At 39.6% G+C, this 18,976-nt stretch overlaps 2 protein-coding genes across 3 annotated transcripts in view; one reads left to right on the top strand and one right to left on the bottom strand.

Moving 5' to 3' along the window:
* Window positions 1–5,260: 5,260 nt before the first annotated feature.
* On the bottom strand, window positions 5,261–15,966 carry LOC139470130 (RAB6A-GEF complex partner protein 2-like). 2 transcript variants are annotated; one of them, XM_071252438.1, is made up of 9 exons: window positions 15,878–15,966; window positions 14,117–14,227; window positions 11,990–12,138; window positions 11,314–11,397; window positions 10,052–10,201; window positions 9,473–9,613; window positions 8,126–8,253; window positions 7,286–7,463; window positions 5,261–6,151 (listed from the first exon to the last, which is right to left on the bottom strand). In XM_071252438.1, exons 2-9 carry the CDS (start codon window positions 14,224–14,226, stop codon window positions 5,931–5,933), a joined length of 1,161 nt encoding a protein of 386 aa, XP_071108539.1. In that variant the 5' UTR covers window position 14,227; window positions 15,878–15,966; the 3' UTR covers window positions 5,261–5,930. The 2 variants fall into 2 exon arrangements, with proteins under 2 accessions (XP_071108539.1, XP_071108533.1); XM_071252432.1 differs by having other exon boundaries at window positions 15,902–15,958.
* Window positions 15,967–16,395: 429 nt separating this feature from the next.
* The window catches only part of LOC139452168 (non-lysosomal glucosylceramidase-like), a 31,511-nt gene continuing 28,930 nt past the window's right edge, over window positions 16,396–18,976 (top strand). The window contains exon 1 of the mRNA XM_071233562.1: window positions 16,396–16,652. Coding sequence (XP_071089663.1) covers window positions 16,483–16,652 — 170 coding nt within the window. The 5' untranslated portion in view covers window positions 16,396–16,482. The remainder of the gene's footprint in view (window positions 16,653–18,976) is intronic.

Below are 18,976 nucleotides of genomic sequence, written 5' to 3'. Positions count from 1 at the left end.
CATTTTATGCGTTTTATTTCGAGTACTCCTTGATTAACATTTGTTGCAAGAAATGTAACCTCGACTGACTCGTGTCGCTCAAGAATTAATGATCAAATTCACGTACAATACCATTATGATAAGAAACAAAACATCTTAAACTCTCAGCATTGCATGTGCATCAAGCTAACTCTCCTACATATTGATGCATGGAGCTCAGATTTAATCCAGGGCAATCGGGAAGAGCAGGAAACAGCTTCTCGGGCATAATTACTGTGGATTATTTTCATAATTACTGTTCTTATAAAAGTACGAAAATTGATGTCAGGTGCATTAAATACGAAATGGTCATGAAATATCCGGGAAAACATTTTGCTCTACCCAAACTAAGTATAAACATTGCATTTTGTCAAATTACCCACTAGTTATAACACCTGTACGCGGAAGACAAAAAAATCTAATTACATATATATAAAGTCAGAAACACGCCTTCGTTCTAATCTTACAACCTGAAGATGAACCACAATAATACAGTCGACCTACCTTGAGGATTCAACACCACAAAGTTTACGGACACACCAGGTTAAGCGTTAAGTGATTTTATTATCTCTACATGGTCTTTTATAATGTGATTGAATAAACCGAGCGGTGTTAAAGAGTTTTCAATAACGTATAGCTTGCGGCGGCGCAATTAATGGCAAGAACAAGTTTAAGAACTCATTTTTATTTTCATTAAAGATGTATATGTATTTCTTTTTCAGTTTTAACTTAATGAATGAGTATAAAGGGAATATACATGGACATGTGCGTGTGCATCATCATCATCATCATCATCATACTCATAATGACAATCTCCAGAATGCCCATATCAAGGAATAACTTCGGGCAGAGTACAAATGTAGACTCAAGAAATTCTTGAGTTGAACGCTCGCAATAAAGTTAAAGCCACAAATGCTTAATATGCTTTACCCGTCCTTTCACGTTCTTTTGGTGTTGTTGATAGGACGAAACAAGAAATTCAGGGTATTGACACCCTCACACTAAGAATCATGTCAGACAATAGATCCCACCACCATCGTTCTTCCCTCAATCGCTTATATTTACCAATCATAATGAGAGGGCGTGGTTTGATTAAGGTTGAGGGTCTCCATGATAGAATTGTTTTGTGCACTTTTGCACACAGTTGTTTGCGTAATAAGCGTAAATATGAATTGTAGATTATGTAATGAATTTAATGAGACTGTCCAACACATTGTCAGTGGATGCCCAGCCTTGGCACAAACACAGTATCTTAAGCGACATGATAGAATGGCTCGATCATTTTATTCGCAGTGCTTGTGGTTTTGACACAGAGGTTCATCCATCGTACGATCCGGAATATGTAGAGGGCGTCGTGGAAAATGATAAATACAAAATTCTTTGGAATAGCCTCAGACGTATCCAGGGCCAACAAACCTGATATTGTCCCTTTTGATAAATCTAATGCTATCTTACATATTATTGAATTTTATGTCTCTTTTGCCACTAATGTGATTGACTAGATTCAGGAAAAAACATGCAGACCTCGCTTTTGAAATGTCACGCTTGCATCCCATGTTCCAAGTTGTCCGACTCCCGATTGTTCTCGGTGTCTTAGGTTTGGTACCTCCCAATCTGTTGACTGACATTGGGAGAGTACCCGGGTTTACTACCAGGAATACAGATCTTCTGACAATCTGGGTAATGCGGAAGGCTGCAGTGTTGGGGAGTCTTCACATTCTCCGAAAAGTTCTGGGTGGTTTTGACTAGGTTGCGTTTCCTTATATTTACCAATCATAATGGGAGGGCGTGAATTGATTAATGTTGGGGTTCTTCATGATAGAATTGTTTTGTGCACTTTTGCACACAATTATTTGCCTAATGATCCTCTTGTGAAGCATGTCAAGACTCGCAAAGAAAACAAGGCATTCCACAGTTTTCGTAAACGAGACAAGGATGTGGGACAATATCTCAATGTCAGTGTTGATGTGGTTTATGGTTCTGTACTGCTGGGCGGTACAGAAATGAGTCTCAACCAAGCGAAATGCCATATAAAATCGGCCCAGACTCAGTTTTTTCAAGGAGAGGCTATCTGAACGACTACTGCATCGAGTTTGACTGGGTAGCGCTTCCTGGGAGAAGTTTGGGCTGCGTGTAGAGGGGCCAAGGGCCCTGAGCTGATGATGAGCCTAACCAGCCTGACTGTGCCAGGATCACCCAAACCCTGTTTGCTGCATTTTTTATTTTAATCTGTACATATTGATAATGGCTTTGTATAGCGCCCATTCTGGGGCTGTGCCTGTAATTCCCAAATGATGTTCAAGCGTTTGTAGCAATATACCATGGTCGATGGTGTCGAAAGCAGCTGACAGATCTAGCAGAACTAGAAGAACAATCTCCTGTCTATCCATGGACCTGAGAATATCGTTCTGTGCTCTTATGAGAGCAGTTTCGGTGCTTTGTTTGGACTTGCAGGCAGATTGGAACACTTCGCCCAGGTTATGATGGTTAATGTGTTGCTGGAGTCGTGGCAACATAATCTTCTCCAGAATTTTCCAGAGAAATGGGAGATTTGAGATGGACCTGTAGATGGACATGATGGTTTCGTCAAGGGACGGCTTCTTCGGGAGTGATGTTATAATCAATTACATGTACTTACTTGACAGATACACCAGGAAATGAATCTAAATGAGCGCCATCGAAAGATTGGTAAAAAACTAGTGCATCCGCCGTTTCAGGGTTGCTTGCTGATATGATATCTCTGAGACTCTTGACTTTGTCAATGAAGAACCATGCCAGCCAGTCAGCCTGATGTTTGGACTCTTTGGTTTTCATAGCTCAAGGATCAATCAGACGTTTTGTGATTTGCATAAGTTGTCAGGTGTTGATTTTATTTTCCCAGATTGTGCTCATAATTTGATTCAATTTTGCAGCCTTCATGAGTATGTTGGTCTGATTTCTCCATTTCTGAAAATTCTGTCTGTGAAATTCAGTTTAGTTTTCCGCCCGTTTTTCTGCACGCAACCTTTGATGTTTAGCCTCTTGTATTTCCTTTGTCATACAAATGGAGTCGGACCTAATGATGAGTGTGTGCATGTGTATAAAATACATGACATCAATACAACAACAAAACTCAGTCAATGTATTCATACCTAATTTACTACAAGTTATGTACATTTTTACAACACTGAAAATGTCAATAAATGTCCAGATACAAAAGAACATGACCAAGTTATGGCAGAGTAAAATATTAGCACAAGAGTAGAAATACCCATATGACCCTCAGGTACTTCATGACATACAACTAGGCTTATAAACACACTTCCTGAATTAGTGATCATATTAAGGTAAGAAAATATTGATGAAATATTTCATGAGACTTTTGAAGGGACAAAATCAGTGAAAAGAGTTGAAGGTTGAGAGTCAAGCTAAGAATACTACAACTAGTGAACACTGACTGGGTAATGGCACAAATGTACAGACTTTTTTATTTTTGAACAAGCTTACCAGCAAGCACTTTGTTTCTTAAAATCACTGAACCCAGATTCATGATGTTGTGATACTCTTGTCATCATTCCTTTACTAGTTTCATTCAAAATCACCTGATGGCCACAATATACTACGCACCATGTTGAAGGGCATCCTAATAAGTTTGAAACAATAGCATGGCATGACATATCTTTTAAAGTCTTTAAAAGATATGTACATTCAAAAATGGCATTGTTCTTTGTCCAGTTCTAGAAAAGCAAACTACTACACTACATTTAAGACTACTATTATACTCGAACCTTATCTATTAAGTGTAAATTTACATAAGTTTAGAACAGCTCTTTCTCGATTACGTTGTGGCTCACATGATCTATTATTGAAACAGGCAGATATGAAGGTATTGCAAGAGAACACAGACTTTGTAGGATTTGTAAAACTGATTGTACTGAAGATGAATATCACTTTTTATGTGTATGTCCAGTGTATGAAGATTTAAGAGCAAAATATCTAAATAACTATTTCTACCGCAACCCAAACGGTAACAAATTTTGTAAATTAATGACTTGTGATTGTACAGAAACTATTAGAAATCTATCAATGTTCATTCATCATGCCATGAAACTAAGAAAATGTATGAATTTGTAACAAGCCCCACACATTGTACTATAGGCCTTTGGCCTCTTAAGTACCATGAATAAAGATTGATTGATTGATTGGCATGACATGGCATCTTCAATGAAAAAATCATGTTTGAGTCATGGGATTCTAAACCTCACAATCTGATACAGAAGCACCTATGCTCTCTTCAGCTACTACCAACACCAAAGTGACATCTATAATTATACAAAGTATACTCACCATACTCACCAACAAAAGAAATGCAAATACCTTACATGTTGGTTAATATATGAAGACTTATTCATGTTCAAGAGATATAAGATTGGTTTGATGCACAAACGAACATACTGGTATGTTGTGTGAACTGACACTCATGACATCATAGATCCATGACATGAGATGCACCATTTATCTCGTGCAGGATAAGCGTGTAAAGGTTGGAAATCACGCACAGCATATCGTGATAAGAATAGAGACACTCTGTGATAACACTCATTACATGGTACACATGAGAAACGTTTCTTCTCAACGTACATACTTCTTCATATGTTTCTATAGTTCATGTTTCTTTTGGCGGTGAGTATATTACATGTAAAGAGCTGCAGGATTAATACACAATCACATGACTGCTGACACAACATATTTACAAAACACAGATAAACATAAAAAATGTATTGTTTTATGTACAATAACTTTGCCAATACTTATATATATATTTTGTAAAAAATCAGTTTAACCACAGTTGAGTCCCTTCAATGACGAATGAACTAAGCACATTGCACGGAGTCATCAGTATCTGCACAAGCCGGTCAATGTTCATTGTGTATAGATTCACTCTGTATAATCATCTTTATGTGTTATTGACATGACATGAGTGAGTGAGTTGGGTTTAACGTCGCTTTTAACAGTATTCCAGTTATATCACAGCGTGTCAGCTTAATGTGGGAGGAAAGCCCTAAGTGATGCAGGTCCCAGACGTTTACCACTTCGGTGAATCCCACGAGCATGGGTAAGGTGCTGACAAACCTAGAAACAATCGGGGCAAACCGGGATTCGAGCCCACAATCAAAGACGACTTTATCTTAAAACCAGATCATCATCTGAGTATTTACAATGTCTTTGTGACATCGCACCCCCTGTTATAGCGTGAATAATCATGGCCGTCCGAAAACATATGATGTCCGAAATCCTACGATCAGACGATCGTCCTGTACACCCTGCCATAGACGCACATGACTCATAATACATATTCAAGGCTCCAAGCTCCAACACATTCAGCTCACGGTAAAGTCCTGTTCCATATGGTCCTCCTTCAGTATATACCCCATGCCCCTGTAAATACCCCTCACCATAAGCTTGTTGCAAGGACCTCCACACAATCCTCCACAACAAACTGTCATACCGTATTCGACGTAATAAGCGCCCCTCTCTAATAAGCGCCCACGGTGATATTTGCTAATATATTGGCCAGTGAACAATCCAAATTAGCACCCCTTTCGATAGATCAGTGTCGCAACCACTTATTTATTCGCATATAATACGAACTCGTTTGTCTTATGCACCCTTAATTATGGGCAATTAAATTCCGAAAATATGTATCTCTCGTATATAAACATTTCAGGCTGTCAGTATAAACCACAAAATTTATCTTTCGACTATGTTTTTTTTCCACCAAAATAATAGTCTAATAAGAGCCCCCTATTTCTTATTTTGAGAGCGCCCTGGGCGCTTATTATGTCAAATACGATAATAGAAAAAAAACTAAACTTTCGATCACACCAGGTGACCACTTAATTGCAGATGTTTGTTTGACTGAAATGTTACGATCACACTCGTATTGTTGAACTCGTCTTCATCAGCGTCACACTGGAAGCGTGGAGTGGGTTCGTGGGGAACACTTTGATAGGCATGTCCCACACCATCGTCTCAACGTTCATAGTCGGAGGACCTCGCCATGTGGAGCCGTCGTCAGTCTTCGCCATCTCCACCTCCTCAACCGGGTCACACGATGTCACAAACTCGAAGTGTAATCTCCATCGCAGACACACTGGCACACAGAGACAGATCATGGATTATTTGTTTTAGCAAGTTGGACAAGCGTTTATTGTATCAGTATTCATTATCATTTGAATAACACAAATTTCTTATTATTTGAATAACAACAATTGTTGACAACGGTTTACAAAACAACCATCAACAACTTAGTTGTTATTCAAAATTGGATAATGAATAAAGATACACTAAAACCTCAATCATTGCAATACATACTTTTGAATCTGAAATTGATTTATCATCCTTCTAAGTTACTACAGCAATGCTAGAATGTTCTATATCATTACTTTGTGAAACACATGAATGGATGTGTTGCTGATCATAATCAGAACTAATATCGGAATTGATCCCAATAACAGCAAAATCCTGGTCCAACAAAGGGACACAACTCTGCACAGTTAATTGCTGCATCTTGGTCCACTGGACCACTATATTCCCTAAGTCCACTGAACCACACATATTCCCCAATTCCTCTGGATCACCCGTATTCCCCATGTCAGCTGGACCACCCGAATTTCCCAGGTCCACTGGACCACCATATTCCCTAAGTCCACTGAACCACACATATTCCCCAATTCCTCTGGATCACTCGTATTCCCCATGTCAGCTGGACCACCCGTATTTCCCAAGTCCACTGGACTACCCGTATTCCCAATGTCAGCTGGACCACCCATATTTCCCAGATCCACTGGACCACCATATTCCCCAAGTCCACTGGACCACCGTATTCTAAAAATCTACCTGTATTCCTCAAGTCCACTGGACCACCTGTATTCCCCATGTCAGCTGGACCACCCATATTTCCCAAGTCCACTGGACCACCATATTCCCCAAGTCTACCCGTATTCCTCGAGTCCACTGGACCACCTGTATTCCCCAAGTCAACTGGACCACCCATATTCCCTAAGTCCACTGTACCACCCGTATTCCCCAGGTCAGCTGGACCACCTGTATTTCCCAAGTCCACAAGACCACCATATTCCCCAAGTCCACCCGTATTCCCCAAGCGAACTGAACCACCTCTATTCCCCAAGTCCACCTGTATTCCCCAAGTCAACTGGACCAACCATATTTCCCAAGAAAAAGACTGCTGCCATAATGTAATCTGTATGATTGCACAGCATCTCACCTATATCTGTTATGAACCCTGGCGATGCTGTGAGAGGAAGTGGAATTGTGATATTTGTTCTGAGTGTGTGGAGACACATCTCCTGGTGCTTGACGTAAGATGTAATGGCTGTCCCTTGGCTGGGTTTCCTGCGACACTCCTCTGCAATTTGTTCCTCACTCTGGAGTGTGACCGAGTACTACAAGAAGAGATCAACCATTGTTTCTACAATTTATTACATGACTCGGTAAGTAATGTGGTTCTGACTACCAAACAACCTAACTCGAAGGTATCCGAAATCACCCATTGTTTCTCAGTGATATCCACTGGTCAAAACAAAGCAGAGAGATATGATAAACACAATGATGTATCAGCAGTATCTCAGGGGGCAAATATCGCTCATGCTTAAGGATTAACTAAAGATGCTATAATCAAGGTTGATCACAATTTGTAGTCACATATTCTCTTCCAACTAATTATGTTTGGCTTAGCACCCCATCAACGACATTTTGGCCTTTCAAAGTTTGATGTGTCAGCTGAGAGCGTTTCAGTCCATACAGACTGGTGCTAACTGATTTATACCACAGGGAATGATGCAAAACTGAGAACCAAAGCTCACTCCCCTCTCATCCAAATCGAATTGTCTGACCTCCATGCAGTGCTAGGAATAATGGATATAACACATCCTGCTGGTTTAAAGGACAAATAAGCTGGGATGAATAAACTGGGAAGCAGATAAATCAAGCTGGGTTACTAAAATACACAAGTAATATTTTCACACCAATCAGCTCTATACAACCATTAGAGCTAATGTCTATCATCACAATTACAGAGCAAGTGACAAACGAGGTCTTAGCTCACCTGCACACAGGGAACTGTGCCATCAGAGAAGTCGAATATCCCCACTATGTCCTCCCCTAGTTTGTAGGCTTGCTTGAACAACAGAAACTTGGCCACTCGTCCCCTCGCATTGGTAATGTTGTAGGAATCTGAAAGACAAGCACCGGGGGTAGTACATCTGATCCTGCTGTCAATGCACTGGGAATGGCTATGTGCTGACTGCTGATGGCTTTACATTTGTGACAAGTTGAACTAGCGATAGTCGACTTTGGTACCATGTCTTAATATACACTGTCATATACACTGTTATGACAAAAAACAGGTACAACAGTGAAAAACGCACATAACATCACAACCCATAGTTCACACATTATTCGCTATCAGAACACATTCACCAGTTTACATCTACAGCAGTAATCTACTGATCCAAGGAAATGGAAAAGGAAAATGTGTCAGGTTTAACACCGCTTTTAACAGCATTCAAGTTTCAGCTTACTTTGGAATGAAAGCCAAAAGTGATGCAGGTCTCAGACGTTAACCACTTTGGTGAAAACCATGAGCATGGGTATGGTGCAGACAAACCTAAAAACATTATTGGAGTGAATCGGGATTCAAACCGACAGTCATAGTTTTCTGGCCTGCCCAATTGCCCAAGAGAGGCAACTCTGCACAGTTACTGTGCCCTGTGTTGAGCTAGATATGTCGAATACAGCTGGGAAATAAGAGTGAGTGAGTGAGTGAGTTGGGTTTAACGCCGCTTTTAACAGTATTCCAGTTATATCACGGCGTGCCAGCTTAATGTGGGAGGAAACCCCGAAGTGATGCAGGTCTGAGACGTTTACCACTTCGGTGAAACCCACGAGCATGGGTATGGTGCTGACAAACCTAGAAACATAATTGGGGCGAAACGGGATTCGAACCCACAATCATAGGTTTCTGGAGAGCCCAAGGGACGCAACTCTGCACAGCGAATCGCAGTGCCTTAGACGACTGGGCCACCCGTCCCCCCTGGGAAATAAGAACTGTGGGAAGGTAAAGATGCTCACAAACTATAGTTTTTGTATGAACACATTAATTATTAACTTATAACATTAGGGTAATGAAATGGACCTCATTCCTCTCAGTGTAATTCTTTAACACTACAATTTGTCAGTTCGTACAAGCAATGGACTGTGGGGGTCCAAACATAGCCTGGTTCTACAAAGAGTGTACATCTCAAGGATCAACGTGTGTCTTCCGTGCTGACATAATACAAGTTTGAGTCTATTGCTCCTTCCCCTACAGCCACGAATAGCTGACAATTGTTGATGTGGCGTAAAACACGATTCATTAATTCATTCCCTGACTGTGGCATGCACTGCTACATACGTGGGGCTTTCCTTGCTGTGACGGTTGAAAGGACCTGCAGTGCGATGTCCAGAACAGAGTTCTCCTTCTGTTGGTTGTTGAGGAAGGGGTTACTCGGAGCATACTCTTCAGACTCGTTATATACGCTGATGTCATTTAAACCTGCAATAAACACCAATATTTACCTCTGACAATAAACCCAGGAACAAACCAACATCTTCCCAATGACAAAGGTCCAGTATCAATCCATGTCGCACATGAAAGATTCAGGGGGAATCTTGGAATCGAACCCACGACCACTGGTTTCTGGATCAATCCCACTGCTGTAGGAAGCACATAAGATGTTCCCCAATTTTTAGATCTTTACAGCTCCTGTTTCTGACTTTGGCATATGTGTTGATTTATCTATTATTTTATCTTAAATTCTGGCAAAAATATACAGAAACTTTATCATGTTTATATCTTAAAAAACATTTGAAGAAGAAAAATTGTGAAAAACTAAGATTTGTATTTCCTCTGAAATTTTAAAGTTGGAATACATCCAAGCGTGGCAACACATGTCATTTCATGCCTTGAGTCTGTATATTCAGCCCTACTCACCATAGAGAACCATCACTCTGAAGGGGATTCTCAACATCTTGGTCACGTTCTCCAGGCGCTGTGTCCCAATGATCACCTTGTACGAGTATTTCACCGCCTGTCCGCGGAATGATGGTGGTGCATCAGTGGGAATGGCATCTTGGAAAGTGACTGAAATTGAATAACGAACCCATGCACTTGAACATCCATAGTACTTGTCACAATGGTGTCAAGGTATTTATGTTTCAGTGACTCAAAAGAAGTTAAAGTTTGCTTGATTTGTTCATATGACTATAGTTAATCTGTCTTGGCTGATGGATATTGCAACATACAGGCTTCCAATTGTAGATGTTCTTTAACTTGTTTGAGTTGTATATATCACGTAGGAATGTTTCTGGGCATTTTCAGTGGATGTTACAGAGACCCAAATGTATGACAAATGTCAGGAATACGGCAAAATGAATGTAAATTGACCAGTTCAGGTCATCATAACCCGAAATGATGTTGTAGCCTTGCAGCCAAAGTGTACTTCACAAACAACAGGTCCAAACAGAGAAAAGGGCTTTCATTGTCCTACAATATTTCATTGAAGACAATGTCAAAATATCTCTCAATTCTTAGGAAAATCCCAATTTTGGACCAAATAATGTATTATCAAGCTTTGTCAGTGTTGTCTGGCAAAGACAGAGATTGAAACCCGAGGTACATCCCTGCTCATACATTCTGATGTTAATATTACTTGAAAATGGAGCATTGCACAGCAGTGAATTACCAAGGCTAGTGTTGCTATGAGGCACTGTCACTGACAGCCACTGACAACACTGTACAATGTGGTATCAAACCCAGCCCTGTACATGGCAAGGGAAAGAACCCAATTACTGGGCTTACCGACTACCCCTGATATCAAGGAAGGTAGGTTTGGCTCTAAGTGTGTCATCATCCCCGGATAGTGTGGCTCATTGCTCATAATCACTGGATTGTCTTGTCCAGGCCTAAATATTGACAGCCTTCCTTCATACAGTTGGTATAATGCTTAACGTACTGGTAGTTGTTTGTTGTTTAACGCAACATCCAGCACTGTATCAACTATATGATGGAAAGCTGTCAGTTATCCGTCCTGGACAAGACAATCCAGTGATGATGAGCAACAATCCACACTGTCCGGGTATAATCACACAGTATGCGCCAAGTCACTAAACCGTGCCATCCAATCCATTTCATAGTGGATCCCCACGGGGGTTGAAGATGAAGGGACTACCATAAACACAAGTAGCTCTACTCACATGACTTGGATTCTCCTCGGTGCAGTCTCAGGTCACAAAAGAGAATCTTTGGTTTCGTTGATAAAACTGTCAGCCCTCTTTCTCCTGTCACCATGGAAACAATATTAGTGACCTCATATCCCTGGCCATTCATCCTATGAGAGGCTCTTCCGACCATGTCTACTTACCTTTACCATTAAATATACACATTATTTAAATTGAAGAGCATGACCAAGCAAAGGGATTTTCAATCTAAATATTTCTCAAAGCTGATATCATTATAGCTCTATTTATGATTGCTACTGAAACCAGAATGGAAAATGAGCCAGAATTATGACTGCAGAATGATCATTCCTTAGGTCAAAAAAGGGAAAATAGTTGTGTTTCAGGTGACCTGACAAACACATTGTTTCACTTACGTCCCCAAACGTTTTTATCTCAGGTGGAAGTAGCCATCACAAAACCCACATATATAACAATGGGGAAAAAGGATGCGTCTACATATCATCATTGCTGTAGCTATATTCACCAACAAATTTGGAGTATTGCAACCAACATTAGTTCAACACAAGTCGTATGTGTTAAGCATAAAATAAATATACAGACTCGATCCTACCTACCAACCCACATCTGATGGGGCCATGGTACCTGAAACACTAGTATTTGTGTGTTCCGCCTAATGCAAACAGGTGCTGACCTTTAGTTGGCACAAATGACGTATCACATCCTGTGGTTGAAGCGTCCTCGGTGGACAGGTTCTGTGCTCGGGGGAGGAGGATCCGCGACTCACTCACTGTACACTGACAGATGATCTGGACACTTGCCCACGCCAGACTGCTCACATCACTGGAACAAGCAGTAGCCAATACACACCCTTCATCATCCTCGTCTTCATAAGGATGCAAGGGCGATATAACATCATAATAATAATCTATTTATATCGCGGATATTTCCACACCACTCATTGGCATGCTCAAAGCACTATTATTACCCCGGCCACTAGATCAATAGGCACTCAACAATCATTCTCAGCTCCCTGAGGAGTATGCATCCCAAGCCGCCTGTTATGCGCTAGAAGGCTAATAGCCACATTGCCATCTTATCCTACAAGGTACCCATTCACAGCCGGGTGAACAGAGGCACATTTTGAACAAAGTCACTTGCCCAAGGAGACGCCACATGTGTTACATGTGCTTCAGTGAAGCCCTAGAAACTCACAGGAATCAAGCTGCCGAAATGAAGTCACCGATCCAAGGACTCTCCGCGACCAACATTGCATAGCATCTCTTGATTTGTGACCTGTGCGCTGTGCATAGCACCACATGCCACCACGTTGGGGCTGGGAATGGTAACTCGGGTACTCGGGTCGGGTGCGTCCTGAGTAGGACCAGGGTACGCAAAGGACTACTGGTTAGTCACATGATATATTGTTTAATGACAATAACTCACTATAGCTAAATGGTTATACTATATGTCGTTAATGTTCGCATTTCTTTCTGACGGTGCACACATTCCTTTTGTGCCACACTTGTATATGTTTGAGTAAAGATAGAGCTTCAGTCAACTTCAGTGTACCCATGATCTGAATGTTTGATATATGTATCTAAAATAATCTTGACCAGGGCTGCAGTAAAACAATTCCCAATCAGGCATTCTGTTCCCAACTCTTGAGACCTGTATTGGGTACACAGGCAGGGTCGGGTAATAGGGGATCGGGTACCCGGGTGGTAAATTCAGACTCATCCCAGCCCTACACCGCGTCATGTGTATGTTTGACACATAACATGAAAACTTGACGCTTGACGTCATACTATATATTTAGTATATAGTATTTTCTTTCTGTTGAATCTGTCAGCTAATTTCAGTAATAAAGTGTAAGAAGCAACTAACTGACATTTCATAATAAAATCTCTTCTCTTTTTCTCTGTTTGATTTCACAAAACCAACAATAAATAATAGATATAAAATCATGGTAATGAACTGACAAGAAAACTTATACCCATTACCTTATTATTTTTTAACTTAAGAAATTAGTTTGCTGGGGTAGCCTAGTGGTTATCCCAGGATGCCGAGTTATTTTTCTGACTCTTTACAACCTCTGTAAAGTTATGAATTGCTGTCGCTCAGCACAAACTTGATTTGTAAAATTTGTCTCATTAAAATCAGATGTAAGTTCTCGTTGCCGCTAAACAAAGATCTGAGGACATCTCAGGACACCATTGAAACAAATAACAAGAAGTTGATATCAGCTATTGAGAAAGCAGCTTTCCAAAGTTTTATGGCACTCATTTCAACCTGGCGACTTCCATTTCAGACTACGCTTCAAATATCGACCTTTAGTTCTCCATTAAAATTTTGAAAAGTGAACAAACTAACATTCCGGAATGTCTAATATATTGTTGAGATTGTATGGCGGTGCCTCACACGTACTGGTTTAACGTTTTCAAGGTTGCATGATTACAAAACACATTCCGACTGTCACTTTCATGATCTGGTAAACAACGCTTTGATCGGTCGGATGAAAGGGTGTTCTGACGTGACCCGTAATGGGATGTCCTCAGATCTTTGTTTAACGATATCGAGAACTAAGATCTGATTTTAATGAGATTGGAATTTCATGCTTTTTAAAATTATCTGTTTTCACTTGTTCATGGCAAGATTGATTAACTTTAAGTAATGTGACAGAATTGGGTCGTTAATAACTTCTTTTAAGTAGTTAATTAAAGTAATATTGCAAAATAAGGCATGTCAATGAGCATAAAGTTGATATATTCTATTGCAAGAGCTTTGTTATTCGAAATGACTTATTCCTTAATTAACTCACGGTTCATTCTCTGATCTTGATCCAATATTTGTGAAGTAGATTTCACATTGAATTGTCTCCCCTGCTAGGAACACGGGACCCCTTGGGAGACTCGCGCTCACCTCAATCATTCTGAAATAAGAACCAGAGTATCTGAGGAACAGAAGCTCACCTTAAGTCAGTAATTGGGTATACAAAATTTGAGGGGTGAGGAAAACTTGTGCTAAATTGTCTATTTTGCGGAAAAAAACATGCTGCCAAACACTTTGATACAACAGGTTTCTGTAATTTTCATGTTCTCTGAACATTTTGTGACACTTGTTAGTGATCATGATAATGACCTCATATTTCTTTGTCTATGTTGACACGACAATAATGGCCACATAGTCATATTTCACCATCACATTTCCGGTCTACGACTTTAGGCTCTACTCCTAGTCTATTTCCTCATGGTCTTGTAAGAACAACCGGTGCTAGTCAAGGTACTAAGTTTATAATACATGTAGCTGAAAATAAAGCCAAAATTCAAGTTCAGGCAAGCAGACCCCATAGCTTACCTACAATACAGGTTTATCTGAATATTATCACCGACTTATAGGAATATGAAAAATTGATGACAATCAGTTCTAGCTTACATAAAGATCACTATTAAGCTGCAAACAAAACATCCACCGTTTGATGGATAACTCTTTTCGTATTTGCTATGTTTGCTGCTGTTTCGGATTCAGCTTAATAATTTCAGAGTTGGCATTACAGCAATTGAGTAGTTTTGAGACATGTAGTTTGCACAAATGCATGCCTTGAATGTAGAAGATATCAGGGTGTCTTGATGCAAACACCTCAAGTACAAATAATAAACATTACATGACATGAGTCACGGTATGATTCTTATTGCGACACTTAAATTGTGAGTGAGTGAGTTGGGTTTAACGCCGCTTTTAACACTATTCCAGTTATATCACGGCGTTCTTAAATTGTGAGAAGCTGAGGATGGAGAGAGGGAATAGAAAGGAATATGACACGCATGTGGGGAAGGGCAGGTGTGTGTGTGAAACATGTGAATGCAGGTACAAAATCAGCATCCGTCTACATATTGAGTAGTACATCGCTAGAATTTCTCTGCTAATGCATATATTACCCATCAGGCTGGGGATTAGCTGTCAATCACTGGATTGTCTGGTCCAGATTTGATTGTTTACATAACGCCATTATATAGCTGGAATATAGTGCTGCTTTAAACAACATGAAACAAACAACAGAAAACATTAGCTTCAACTTAACGATTAACATAGTTGTCTTAGATCAGTGATTTTGTTTTTGCATTTATTTATTTTGGGAGGACACTAGCCGAGAGCCGCAATGTAGGGTCATGTCTTGGTGGTAGGACCCCATTGCGTCTCTTGAGACGTGACACTACATCGTGCTCTCGGGTCATGTCTTGACTGTAGGACCGTCTAGGACACTTGCCTATCACGATCTGTTTTACAAACTGTCTGAGTTTCAAGCCAGTGATCATTCCAGTCAAAATAGGGAGGTGAATGTTAATTTTAGATTTTAAATAGTTTATCAGAATAATCAGCATCTAGTAAGTACTATAGTTAATGTACATGATGGATTGCATCCATGTAGATGTTCTGGTTTAGGCAGCCGAAGTTTGAACTAAGATTTATCTATAGTCCACAATCACTGTCGAGTGACCATCAAAATAACGCCTTTGTTGGTGATATAATATTTATGCCACACATATCAAATATTATGGGATAGAGAAATGCATTGTACAACCTTGTGTCAAATATTCATACACACATCTGTCAAAGTTTTCCCAGATCTTTCCACGACAAAAGCTGTCTGCCTGTGTTGTGTGCTAAACGTCACCACTTCTAGGTGTCGTAACATGGTTTGTTGATTCCAAAATACGTTTTGAAACATTAAGATTAGATGTTCTATGGGATTCTAGACAGCCTACTATCGTTCTCATTCACAAGATATCTATGTTAAAAGACACAACAGAACATTAATATCACTATGCATCATTTTACGACATAGTTTGATTTACGATACAAGAAGACATCACATTAGAAAACTAAATACATGTTATTCGAAGGTGATAAATGAAAAGAAAAGCTTTAAATTATAAAAATAGATCTGGAAAATATTTCTCATTTTGTATAAAGTTACTGTGTATTCATATAATATATACACTAGAATTGAACTGTAAACAGAGAAAGAAAATATCATATTTACATATTTAATCGATTGTTGTACGGAAAATAGTTTCTTGGAACCGGTCGAGAAGAAGGATTCTTTGAACGTCAACAAAGCTGGAATAACGTTGGTGTCAAACGTGTGCTTCCTTATACTGTTTGTTCTAAAGAGAAAAGCTTTCGATGTCGTTTGTGGGCCCAGATCAGAGTCCAACTACACCTCAGGAACATATTGATGGTGTGCCAGATTTTGGATGGCGTGTACCACTAGATCGTCCAAATCCAGCGAAATGCAATCCCTTCACGACTCCCCGACTGAAGCACATTCCAAGTTTTGTGGGACTCAGTTTGAGGTAAATCATCCTTATCAACGTTTGTTTCTAAGTAGAACATTCGTCGCTTAGCGTCCGACGCCCAATGTATGAGACTTCGGAACGTACTTGGGCGGTGGGGTAGCCTATTGGTTAAAGCGTTCGTTCGTAACGCCGAAGACCCGGGTTCGATTCCCCACATAGGTGAAGCTTATGTAAAGCCCATTTCTGGTGTCCCCCGCCGTCATATTGCTGGAATATTGCTAAAAGTGCCGTAAAACCATACTCACTTTGAACATACTGTTTGTATCACAAAACATTTGCTCACAGTGAACACCATAGTTGACTTCATTTCATTGTTAATGTAGTGATCGTAGGTTTCCGGAGGTCTTCGGAAAGGTTCATGTGTGTTGTCAGCCATCGTTGTAAGTAAAACAGGTCGAGTACCCAGCTCAATGCAGTATTGACTTATATACTGACTTGATGAACTGACAGTCCTTGTACGTGAGTAGAAAACAAGGTTTGTGATCATGGTGAAACCCGAGACATCGTTTTCACAACATTAAGTATTTATGCCGATCATGGTAATGAACTGACACGAAAAGTTCTATTTAGTTCCTCGTTATTTTTTATACTTGAATATAGATGAGCTTGGTTGGGTACCCTTGTAGTTATCCAATGATGCTGTCATTTTTCTCCTGTTTCGCTGCACGGACTTTATTTGAAAAAACATGTAGTTCATGTATTATAAAACTACCATGTAAATAATTATTAAAATTGAATTGTTTCTATCTTCCAATGTCTGTGTATGTTTTTATTCTCAAGACATACACCTGCAACCTGCAACATCAAATGCTTATTGTAATATTTCGAAAAGTATATATATTTTTTAATATCGGACGTGTGTATTTCATCAGCACATGGTTGTGTCTTATCAATCTTTCTTGTCTCACTATTATGATTATGCATTTATTTAAAGAATCAAACCTTCTCATATGAATTTTATTAGATCCGCCATATTCTGTTTACTTGGTTCAGCCTATAGCACTAATTGACTCAGGGTGCCATCTGAGGCTCTTGCTTCACACATCTCGCGTGTCTCTTTGACCCTTTTTGCTATATGTTATCATGAGGACTAGTGGACGAAAACTGTTAGTTTCTAACCCTGCCCTTAGGGATAGTTGTGTTAGGGTAGGTTACCCCCAACTCGATCCTTAACCATTGGATATATTAACCCTTCCTGATCAAACATCCCTTACGATGGGGCTCCCCTTTATGCCCCTTGGGTTAGTTTTGAGTGTTGGTGTGGGTTTGCTTATCTTTTTTAACAATTTTATACAATGTAATTTTAGGAGAATATGTACAATTTAGGTTCGATTTTTGTACAGAAAATGGCCCCTGCACATGTGCAGAAAGGTAAACAAGCAGGTGCTGATCACTTGGTTAACAAGCACTGATTATTTGTGAGAGCGTCCCTTGTAAAGTGTTGGCTAATTACAAAGAGAGGTTGTGTCTATTTTGTCATCCGTCAACTTTTAAGTAATGCCTATCAAACAATACAAAGTAGAAGTAATTTATGGATAACAACTTCGTTATTTACTGTAAAGGCAAAGTTTCGGTATAAATCCTTATACCGTTGTCAAGCAGGGCTAAATAATTAGCATGGTACAGAATATATATAATACAACAATTACATACATCAGAGAGAGTAGGTGCAACAATGACAACCAAATGATAAAACTGTAACAACATGATGGACAGAGAACACATGATGAGGATGCCAATATGACAGGAAGCCAATTGAACAGGATTAAGTGTTCATAGGTGGGGTGGTTATTGCTTATGAGTTCATAGTAGGTGGATGCTAGGGCTGTTACGATTCACTCGCGTATTCGGTGAATCGAACCATAACCATTCTCGAATTGAATTCGTTATTCATGGCCATGAATATACTATCATGTATATTTACATACCCTGTACCTAAAAATATCCATAACAACATATTATATGAATAGAGTTCTTTCAATGACAACACTTTAATAATATTTAATTTGACAGTATTGTTGTCACTGGTCATTTTCGCATTTGAGCAGATACTAGTACCTGGATAAGTGCAGTATATAAATGTATAATTTATTAATAATTAAGAAACCATGTCAAATAATTTATGTTATTGTTTCACTGATTATAATAAGTAATACATAAACCTCTGACTTGTTATTTTAATTGTGAATTAATATTCGTATTCATTACCCTATATTTGTGATATGAATCGTATTCGCCTCACAGTGTATTCGTTGCAGCCCTAGTGGATGGGATGACATAGCCTTTATCTCTGTTGATTGATGGCTTGTGGCGGCAAGTGT

Source organism: Haliotis cracherodii, unplaced genomic scaffold (genome assembly GCF_022045235.1).
Source record: "Haliotis cracherodii isolate W230 unplaced genomic scaffold, xgHalCrac1.p SCAF_1, whole genome shotgun sequence".
Taxonomy (NCBI): Eukaryota; Metazoa; Mollusca; class Gastropoda; order Lepetellida; family Haliotidae; genus Haliotis; species Haliotis cracherodii.
Note: the sequence above shows the minus strand (reverse complement) of the source record. Positions and strands in the feature narration are given on the sequence as shown.